This window comes from Octopus sinensis, linkage group LG3 (genome assembly GCF_006345805.1).
Source record: "Octopus sinensis linkage group LG3, ASM634580v1, whole genome shotgun sequence".
Classification (NCBI taxonomy): Eukaryota; Metazoa; Mollusca; class Cephalopoda; order Octopoda; family Octopodidae; genus Octopus; species Octopus sinensis.
Genome location: NC_042999.1, coordinates 161,569,793 through 161,581,374, shown reverse-complemented (window position 1 = coordinate 161,581,374; position 11,582 = coordinate 161,569,793). Strand labels below are relative to the sequence as shown.

At 35.7% G+C, this 11,582-nt stretch overlaps 1 protein-coding gene across 1 annotated transcript in view; it reads right to left on the bottom strand.

Moving 5' to 3' along the window:
* Window positions 1-209: 209 nt before the first annotated feature.
* The window catches only part of LOC115209410, a 31,628-nt gene continuing 20,255 nt past the window's right edge, over window positions 210-11,582 (bottom strand). The window contains exon 2 of the mRNA XM_029777818.2: window positions 210-2,352. Within this exon, the coding sequence (XP_029633678.1) occupies window positions 2,048-2,352 (305 nt within the window). The 3' untranslated portion in view covers window positions 210-2,047. The remainder of the gene's footprint in view (window positions 2,353-11,582) is intronic.

Below are 11,582 nucleotides of genomic sequence, written 5' to 3'. Positions count from 1 at the left end.
ATTTTTATATCTATTAACAATTTATTGTTACTATGATTAACACTAGTGGGACCCATGGAAAATCCATGGTGTAAGTCAGCATGTTTGAAAACATCGATATATTAAACATAAGCAAGGAATTTTCAAAGTTCTTTTGAAATCCAGCCATTCAATCAAAACTGTACTTTCAAATATAATCAAATTGAACTTAGAACATTGCTTATTTTCCCTTTTTTTTATGTTTGACATATATGATGTGCTTTGTAGGTTAAGAAAATAAAAGATGAATTAAACACTTATTCATGTATGTATTATGTATGCATGCATGCATGCATATATATGAACTACACTGTTCACTGTCCAATCACCACCAACGCTCAATCCAAGTTTTGTACCAATTGAGATTATTTTCATTTCAGCCCAGCCACACATCTATTAATATATCTCTCAGTTGACATATCTGTAGACTTACCTACATACCTATCTATCTAAATATGTAGCTAAATAACTATCATATCTACATTTCCTTCTGTGTCTGTTTATTCTGATAATACCAATAAGCATTTAAACTAAATAACAAAAAGAAAAAAAAAAGGAATAATAGTAGTGCCCTAGCATGGCCACAACCTTTGGTCTCAAACATGTAAAAGATAAAAATAGAACACCCACAGCTATTTGCCAAGGTTATTTCACTTTAATTTAACAATCTATTGATATATCATTAAATGCATAAATTTATAAATCTTCATGACATTGTTTCATTATGTTTAAACATTTTGACTATGCTTGCGATTTGAACACACAATTGCAGAATGACATAAACCTTCTCTCTCTCTCTTAGTCTGCTCTTTTCCCTCTATAAATATATTTCTCCATTTGAGTTATTACCACCCATAGCGTCAGTGTAACATATGGACAAAACAGTCTGGAATGCATGGACACAAAGTAATATTATAGATTGTTATTATTATTACCATCATAATTTCTTACATTGGCATAAGGTTACATACTTTATGGCAAGCTGAACTGATTCCAATATGTCACTAATATTTGTTTTATCGACTTTAGAAGGATGAAAAGCAACATAAACCCCAACAGGAGTTAAACTAAGACCCTTTTTACTCATTTGGTCTTGTGTTCTGTTTCTGTCAATTTATCAGCAAGTCTTTATATTGAAAGTGCTGAGCACTCCACTCACACCTTTGTTAAAACAGTGAAGTGAAGTGAATTGACATCAGTTAAAATTGAATCAAGGTCTTGATATATCAGCAATATCTGCTCAAGGGCAAAAGAAATGATAGTTATGGCAATAATAACAATAAATACAGTGTTATCTCTGATTATCACAGCCTAAATGTCCTACAAATATTTAAAAGAAAGTGCTTTGTGAGCTTTTGTGTGACATGTAAACAGAACGTTGTTGAAGTGGACACAAAACTGTAGGAGAACCATTATTGTAGACACATTTTACATGTGGACAGTATGTTATTATTGGACACACAGAGCCACAACATATTCTAGTAGACAGAATGCTATTGTAGCAGATAAAAGAACATTATTCATGTAGACACAGCAATTGCACATGAAGATACAACATTATACATATAGATACATCATTACATATTGAAGACACAACACACATGCAGAGTCAATGTCACATATATGAAACACAGCCTCATACAGGCAGACACAACATTACACATGGAGTCATTTGACACAAAGACATGTAAGGACAATATTAGAGTCAGATGCAATACATGCTGAGTCACAACATTATACATGCTGAGTCCATTACATATGAAACACAGCTTTTTTTACAGGCAAACACAACATAACATTTAACAAGTTAAAGAAAGAAAATTAAATCACGTCTATCTAAACAATGTTATTTTTCCCATTTTTCAACTTTTCTTAAAAAAAAAAGACTTGATTTTTTTTTGTCACATTACATTGTTTTAGTTTCTTTTGTTTTTAAATACATTTTTGTATAATTTCATTTTCTCTCTCTCTCTCTCTCTTTCTCTCTCTCTCTCTCTCTATCTCTCTCTCTCTATCTCTCATTATCTTTTTATTTTCCATCCAAACCGTTTTGAAAAGGTGACAGTGTCTCAGATTTCTCTTTGAGATTAGCAATTGACTGGGAGACCTCACTGCTAAGAGTCTGCAGTTCATTAACTTGTTGGCGCAGTTCTGGTGGACATTCCTTCAAGGAACAGTAGAGCTCCAAGAAATTCAGCACTTTAGAATAGTTGGCATTTACTTCCAAATTCTCTTGGTTGTCAAATGTAGTTGAATCATTGGCATTGCTGTCAGGAGTGTCACTGTCATTCAGGAACGAATCTTCTGTTGCTACACTCGAGGAATTTGATTTGTCTGTAACAGAAAGAGTAAAATATTAATATTATTATTATTATTATTAATTATTATTATTATTTAACCCTTTTATCAAACATAATGCTTATTGATTCCCATTGATTTGAATTAATCATGCATTATCTCATATCTTCAAGATCTTGATGGTGTAATTACTTAATGTAGAATAACATTGTAGGGTAGGTGTGAGAGCCTGGATCTGGTCAGTTTGAATTTAAGTACTAAAGGGTTAAGGTGGCGAGCTGACAGAATCGTTAGCATGCTGAATGAAATGCTTAGTGGTATTTCGCCCGTTGATACACACACATTTATATATGTGCACACATATATGCACATACACAAATATTTATACGTTTATATGGATATAGTATAACCATCAAGCATAGAGTTAAGTAGCTGAAAAATATCTATTCAAGAACAAGAAAAATAGCAATTTATAAGGGATAAGAGGTTAATAGGTTATGTGCATATATGCATGTATACACATACACAAATATTTATACGTTCATATGGGTATAGTACAACCATCTCACATAGACTTAAGTAGCTGAAAAATATCTGTTTAAGAACCAAAAAAGTAACAACTTATAAGGAATAAGAGGTTAATAGGTAAGGATATCAAAATAAGAAAACAAAATAATAAGAATTTATAGGAAATAATAAAAAATACATACAAATTACATTTAAAGAGACAGGGGATTAAAATTTGAGGTAGGGAAGAGATAACCTAAAAAGAGGGGGTAATAGGTATGGATGTAGTGAGGGCAGTTAAAGGGATACATACAACAATATTTATGACCATACCTAGCCATGAGCTGTCAACTCACTCTTGTCCTTTATTCATAATAGACACAGTCTTCTAGTCTTAGATTCAGTAGTTGATAAAGAGATAGATGAATTAGAAATGAATTACAATCCTTTACAATACCATGACCCCAATAGGCTTCATACAATTCTTGGAAGTGTAGTCTATTCTTAGCTACAATAGCAACAACATGAATTTCTTCCATCTTCTTACTCTGTTAAAATATTTAAGAAAAATTATATTAATGTGTCCAACTGGTTAAAATTCTATTTATTTATTTGTGCGGCTGAAGATGGCACTACATCTAAATTGATGTAATGATTGCATTGTTCAATTAAATGGAGCCACTTGAAACAGTCATACTGCATCGCTACTTGATATCCTGTTGTCTATTTTGATTTTATTCATCTTACTCCGAGGAACACTAAGATGTATTTCAGCTTTGAAAATCTAAGAAGAATACTGCACAGTATTGTACTGTTGGTTGCAACTAGATGATGACATTTGCAACAAGATTTCAGAATCTGGCAATATTTCAAAGTGCCCGATTGCTGTTGTTCTTTAACCACAGCTAACTCTAATTGGCTGCGCTTATACTCAAAGCCATTCCAGCTGTGACCAGCCTGTCTTTCTTTTTCAGACCATGTGAAGCATGATTTTCTCAAAAAAACATTATGCTTCACAATGAACAGAGTTAGAGTTAGTGAGTATACACACACACACAACACACACACACACACATATGCATGCACACACACATATGCATGCATGCACACACACATTCCAGTAACTGACAGGTACAGGATTTGAACTTAGGATGTAAAGAGTCACACATATGTTGTAAGGTATTTTGTCTAACACTAACAATTCAGCTAATCCGCTGTGCTTAATTGTTTTAATTTAGGCACAAGGCCAGCAGTTTTGGGAGGAGATAGCAAGTCAGTCACACTGGCTCCAGTACTTCAGTTGTACTTTGCTTTTCAACTTTTTGTGGTTGATAAAATACAGCTGATCAAGCAAAGTTTGAACTCAGAACTTACAGAACTGGAAGAAATACCATGATACAATTCCACTGATGCATTAATGAATCTATTAATAATAATAATAATAATACTCTCTAATAAAGGCCCGAGGCCAAAAATTTTGGGGGAGGGGCTAATTGAACAAATCAACCCCAGTGTATAGCTGGTACTTATTTCATCAACCCTGAAAGGATGAAAGGCAATGTTGACTTCGACAGTTTTTGAACTCAGAACATAAAGATGGAAGAAATGCCACTAAAAATCTCACCTGATGTGCTAATGATTCTGCCAGCTAGTTGCCTTCTTAATAATAATAATAATAATAATAATAATAATAATAATAAAACAGGGGTGTTTCGTTCAACATCCTTAAACAACCCTTATTCAGGGACCTTTTGAGTGGGATGGGCTACTCAACCTGAAGAAAATTCTAACTGGGCCCCACCTGCAAGGTCATGTGCTGTTTATCTTGATATGAGATCACCATGTCGCGCACATATGGTTGTGATGCATGTGCCTGGTGTACCCTTATCAGACGGGTAGTCATGATGGGTATATTGGGCTTCGTATATTTTACCCCAGTGTCACTTTGATGGCATGAACTGCTCTCTCACTCAATAATAATAATAATAATAATAATGATGGTAGTTTCAAATTTCGGCACAAGGCCAGCAATTTTAGGGGAGGAGATTAGTTAATTACATCAACTCCAGTACTCAACTGGTACTTATTTTATTGACCCCCAAAGGATGAAAAGCAAGGTGGACCTTGGAAAATGGTGATTTACTGTTTTCTACTGATTTACAATAATATGTTCCTGCTTGCATGGGTTGGAGGCTTCACTTGTTGAAGCAATAACTTTTATAACTGGACAACCACCTGGTGTAATGATGATAATTATAATTATGTTAATGAAGATTTCAAACCTTAAAACAATCATAAAACTAGCTTGAATATTGGCTTTCAGGTTGCTATGCTTGAAACCCTGGTCAGGGAAACTTTGTGAAAGTAGGCTCATGTAAAGCAGAAGAATTTCTGGACTGTGTAACTTGACATGAAAGGCAGTATTAACCCTTTCGTTACCAACCTGGCTGAAACCGGCTCTGGCTCTGAGTACTAAATGTCTTGTTTTTATAAGTTTTGAATTAAAATCTTCCACCAAACCTAAGTCACAATTTATGTTCCTAACACTAGCTGAATGATAACTAAGTTATTTTATTAAATTCTTTGTTATATTTAAAGTAATTGAAAGAAACACAGAGCATCTCAAAATAAATACAGTAATGAAAGGGTTAATCAATAGTAGCAGGTTTGGACATGTCCTATGAGTGTACAATACATGTAAAGTGATAATGACCAATGTGAGTGAGTTAGAGAGGTAGATAGATAGAGAGAGAGAGAGAGAGAGAGATTATAGCTGTAGTAAAGAGAGATTAATAGAAGCATTGTGAGAAAAAGGTGGTGGGGTGTCAGGTAAAGAAAGAGATGCAAAGAAATAAACTTTATAATAGTGTGTGTGTGTGTGTGTGTGTGTGTATAAACACAGTTTTTACAATGACTACCTCCTTGTAAACAAGTCAAACATTTTTACATTGCTGTGGGAAACATACAAACTTTCCATTCTCAAGGTGGCCAATAAGAAAATAACAATTAGATAAATGTTGTTTATTTGACCTTTTCTTATTGCAGACTGTAATTGTAATTCACAGTAAATGGAGAAATTATCATTACTTTCACCATAACAATGGCAACTATTAGTGAAATTTCAACAGCAAGAGTGGCTGTGTGGTAAGTAGCTTGTTTACCAACCACATGGTTCCGGGTTCAGTCCCACTGCGTGGCACCTTGGGGCAAGTGTCTTCTACTATAGCCTCGGGCCGACCAAAGCCTTGTGAGTGGATTTGGTAGACGGAAACTGAAAGAAGCCCGTCGTATATATGTATATATATATATATATATATGTATGTGTGTGTGTTTGTGTGTCTGTGTTTGTCCCCCTAGCATTGCTTGACAACTGATGCTGGTGTGTTTATGTCCTCGTTACTTAGCAGTTTGGCAAAAGAGACCGATAGAATAAGTACTGGGCTTACAAAAGAATAAGTCCCGGGGTCGAGTTGCTTGATTAAAGGCGGTGCTCCAGCATGGCCGCAGTCAAATGACTGAAACAAGTAAAAGAGCAACCATAAAGTATTGTCGAAATTTCAAGGCTTGCACAACTTTTGTGGAGGAGTTGCGGGTCAAAGTTTATTTTTCCAGATAGTTTTGGTGTTTTTAGGAAAATGTTTCTAGTTCTGGATGAGTTCTCTTGCCGTGGCAACATGATTAGGCAGGTCTAGCAGAGATTAAGGATGATAATAATAACTGTTTTTATAAATAGGCACAATTCTTGATTAATTTGATTCTAGTACTTTAACAATTCCAAAGGGAAGAAAGGGAAAGCTGGGATTTGAACAAAGAGCTGGAAAAATAGCCCAAAGCATTTTCTCAACATCCAAATGATTCTGCACACACAACCCCAAATAATGATAAGTTTCTGGTTTAGGTAAGGCCAACAATTTTAAGGTGAAGAGACCATGAATCCCAACATTTAATTGGCTGCGTGGTAAGAAGCTTGCTTCCCAATCAGGTTGTTTTGAGTTCAGTTCCACTGCATGGCACTTTGGGCAAGTGTCTTCTACTGTAGTCTCGGGTTATAGTGGATTTGGTAGATGGAAACTGAAAGAAGCTATGGATTTGGTAGACAGAAACTGAAAGAAGCCCATATATTTATGTGTGTGTGCGTGTGTGTATGTCTTTGTGTCTGTCCCCCACTACAACTTGACAACTGGTGTTGGTGTGCTTACGTCCCCATAACTTAGTGGCAAAAGAGATCTGATAGAATAAGTACCCAGCTTAACAAAAAATAAGTACTGGGGTCCAAAGCGTTCAACAAAAATGCTTAAAGGCCACAGTTTAATGACTGAAACAAGTAAAAGATAAGATATACAAGATAAACCTAGTAAAGACTAAAAAGAAACACAAGACATTTTTTAATGATGTAATGATTCTGCCAATCTACCAACCCTTTCGTTACCAACCCGGCCAAAACCGGCTCTGGTTCTGTAGTACAAATGTCTTGTTTTCACAAGTTTTGAATTAAAATCTTCCACCAAACCTTAGTCACAATTTATGTTCCTAACATTAGCTTAATGACAACTAAGTTATTTTACTAAATTCTTTGTTATAGTTAAAATAATTGAAAGAAACACAGAGCACCTCAAAATAAATACAGTAACGAAAGGGTTAATAATTGTTTCTGATGTAAGTACAAAGCTTGCAGTTTTCAAGTGGAAGGGACTGGTTGATAACACTTACTCAAGAACCCAACCCTAAGAGAATGAAAAGCAAAGTTGACCTAAGCAGGATTTGAAATCAAAACATGAAGAACCTGATGAAATAACACAATACAAGTGTGCCCCTCCCCACCATGACTTTATTTCCATATAACTTCCACAAAATTTTTAACAAATACCTTTCAGAGTGTGTACATTGTGATTATATTGGAATTTAATATGAAAAAAGAAAAAAATTGGTGAGATAGCCGACATGTATTCTGGCACACATCACACATGAAACTTCAAGTTTGAAAAAACTTGTAATGTGTACCAATATGTATGTGCGTGTGCTCACTATTTCTTTTTTCACCTCAAATTCCTATATAACCGAAATTTACACACTCTGAATGGTATTTGTAGAACATTTCATTTTAAAACACCCATTCTTCTGAAAGTTATGAGGAAAACAAAACTGACTCGTGAATTCTCTGAAATTCCTCTCTATACCGCTGCAAAAAAATTTTTCATGACAAATTTTGATATAATTGGAATTTCATCATCTGAAGCATATTGGTTGAAAATTTCATTAGAATATATCCATTTTTCTGAAAGTTATGAGGAAACGAAGTCAGTGGGGCACATTTGTGTACGTATGCCTATTGCTTTAACATAAGTAATATTAATATTATATTTCTATTAAATATCTAAATAATGGCTTACTTCACTTCAGTTTCATTTAGTATCTAATAATATTTGATTACATAATGACATGTTTTATATAAACAAATAATACACTTCTTTTGTTCAGGTTGCATTAAGAGGGTGACAATAATGTGAATGAGATGGGCTCAATTTTTCACTACACATAAATGTAGATAGGATAATGATGTTTACAATGATAGTGTTTAGTAACAAATACAAATTGTAGTAAAAATTCATCAAAGTATGTATACTCTTTTACTTGTTTCAGTCATTTCACTGTGGCCATGCTGGAGCACCACCTTTTAGTCAAGCAAATCGACCCCAGGATTTATTCTTTCTAAGCCCAGTACTTATTCTATCGGTCTCTTTTGCCAAACTGCTAAGTTATGGGGATGTAAACACACCAGCATCGGTTGTCAAGCGATGTTGGTGGGACAAACACAGACACACAAACACATATATATATACATATATACGAAGAGCTTTTTTCAGTTTCCGTCTACCAAATCCACTCACAAGGCTTTGGTTGGCCCAAGGCTATAGTACAAGACACTTGCCCAAGGTGCCACGCAGTGGGACTGAACCCGGGACCATGTGGTTGGTAAGCAAGCTACTTACCACACAGCCACTCCTACACCTATATGTATATATAATTTATTGATAGTATTTAGGTAGTAATTTTTCATTGCTTTATAAATGCACATTATTTTAACAACTTATAGCTCTATTTTACATTTTCTACTACTGACATCCATGCTTCCTTTGTGTTGCATGTCTTGCCAGCGTTCTTCCCACATGCATACCATGTGTACACTCATGCATATACTCTATAGGAATATATGATACCAAATCAATGTAAAACATCTTAAAGATAGCATGTTCACACTAGTATTATATATAATACTAGCAGTATCGCCCGGTGTTGCTCAGGTTTGTAAGGGAAATAACTATATAAGCATTTTTAGAGATGTAAAGTATAATAGCCATCTCAATATGGCTAACCACAAAGCGGGGGGGGGGTGTTACTGTAGCTTTTTACGTTCTGAGATTTAATAATACATTTTTCAAGAGTTACTTCCCTTATATATGCCAAAAATGCATTAAAAATGGGAAAAATTGATGGTAAATTTTTTTTTTTAATCGTAGACTCATCGTAGACGCGCGCTAATACCCAGAAGGGCTCGATATGAATCACGACTATAAGATACCTGGTTTTGGTTAAACTGCACCGCAAAATGTGGGAGTAGTTAGGAATCTAAATCGTAGGAGATAGACAGCACACAACCTTACTTTTATATATAAAGATTAATCACATTACATATACCTGTCTTTTGTCATAACACTCTAGAATGGCCTGCTGATAACAACACATTTCTTCAAACTCTTATTTTCTTCTGTCTGAAAACATTTAATTTGCCTAAAATATTATTGGATCATTAAACAACCTACATAAGATAACAGATTATCTTTTCTCTTTGTTTTCATTCATTGACATCCCCTTACATATTTTTCTAGGCATCTCAGCAGCTTTGCTCAAAAAGGTCACATACATATGTATGTGTATTACTTGAGCGCATATCTTCTCTCATTTTCGATGTGTTAACAAAAGACACACTGCAAGATTATTACCTTAGTAGGAAACCAGCAGTGAGGAGTGGCACTGGGAAAGATGTCTAGCTATAGAAAATTCAATTTGAATGAAGTTTCCTCTGACCCATGCTAGCATGGACATGTAGACATTAAATCGATGATGATGATGATGAAATATATAAATATATATATGTAAAATGGTTGGCATTAGGAAGGGTATCCAGCTGTAAAAACCATGCCAAACAGACTGTGGAGCTTCGTGTAGTCCTCTGGCTTGCCAGCTCCTGCCAATCTGTCCACACATGCCAGGATGAATGATGGACATTAAATGATATGGCTGTGTGGTAAGTAGCTTGCTAACCAACCACATGGCTCTGGGTTCAGTCACACTGCGTGGCATCTTGGGCAAGTGTCTTCTGCTATAGCCCCAGGCCGACCAATGCCTTGTGAGTGGATTTGGTAGACGGAAACTGAAAGAAGCCTGTCGTATATATGTATATATATATGTGTATGCGTGTGTGTTTGTGTGTCTGTGTTTGTTCCCATAGCATTGCTTGACAACCGATGCTGGTGTGTTCACGTCCCCGTCACTTAGCGGTTTGGCAAAAGAGACTGATAGAATAAGTACTGGGCTTACAAAGAATAAGGCCCAGGGTCGATTTGCTCGACTAAAGGCGGTGCTCCAGCATGGCCGCAGTCAAATGACTGAAACAAGTAAAAGAGTAAAAGAGTAAAGAGAGTTGCAGTTATTTTGATATGTGTGTGTGAGAGAGAGAAAGGGGTCAGCTGCATTATGATGTGTGCCTAGCTGTGTGTGGTCGGTTAAATATGTAGTTATGTGATTGGGTGGAGCTGATAAGAATCACAATTCAGAGCAAACAGCTCTGAACTGTGATTATTGCATATCTAGGTGTCTGTATTTTGGTTAGAGGATATTATTAAGAATGGTGGTGATGCTGATGTGAAAATAATTAATAGCAGCAGCAGCAGTACTGAAAAAAGGGGATAACCATGTACTCTTTACTCTTTTACTTGTTTCAGTCATTTGATGCGGCCATGCTGGAGCACCGCCTTTAGTCGAGCAAATTGACCCCGGGACTTATTCTTTGCAAGCCCAGTACTTATTCTATCAGTCTCTTTTGCCGAACCGCTAAGTGACGGGGACGTAAACACACCAGCATTGGTTGTCAAGCAATGCTAGGGGGACAAACACAAACACACACACACATATATATATATATATATATATACATATATACGACAGGCTTCTTTCAGTTTCCGTCTACCAAATCCACTCACAAGGCATTGGTCGGCCCGGGGCTATAGCAGAAGACACTTGCCCAAGGTGCCACGCAGTGGGACTGAACCCAGAACCATGTGGTTGGTAAGCAAGCTTTCTTACCACACAGCCACTCCTGCGCCTAAACAAGTTTTACAAGAAACCCAGCTGACACCCAATTAGCTATAATTTATTCATGAAAGAAGATTAGCATTATTCTGTCAGATCATTATTATGTGAAAAAAAAAAAAAAAAAATCATCACCACAAAGAGGCTATAGCCTCTTTGTGGTGATGATTATTTATACTAATAACATCAACTTACCTAAAGGTCAACTGATGGAAACCACCATTAATAATATCACCCTTGTCTTACATCAAAGCTGACAACACCCACTGATGAAATCTTTATATATAAAAGTGAGGTTGTGTGCTGTCTGTCTCCTACGATTTAGATTCCTAACTACTCCCACATTTTGCGGTGCAGTTTATAGTCGTGATTCATATCGAGCCCTTCTG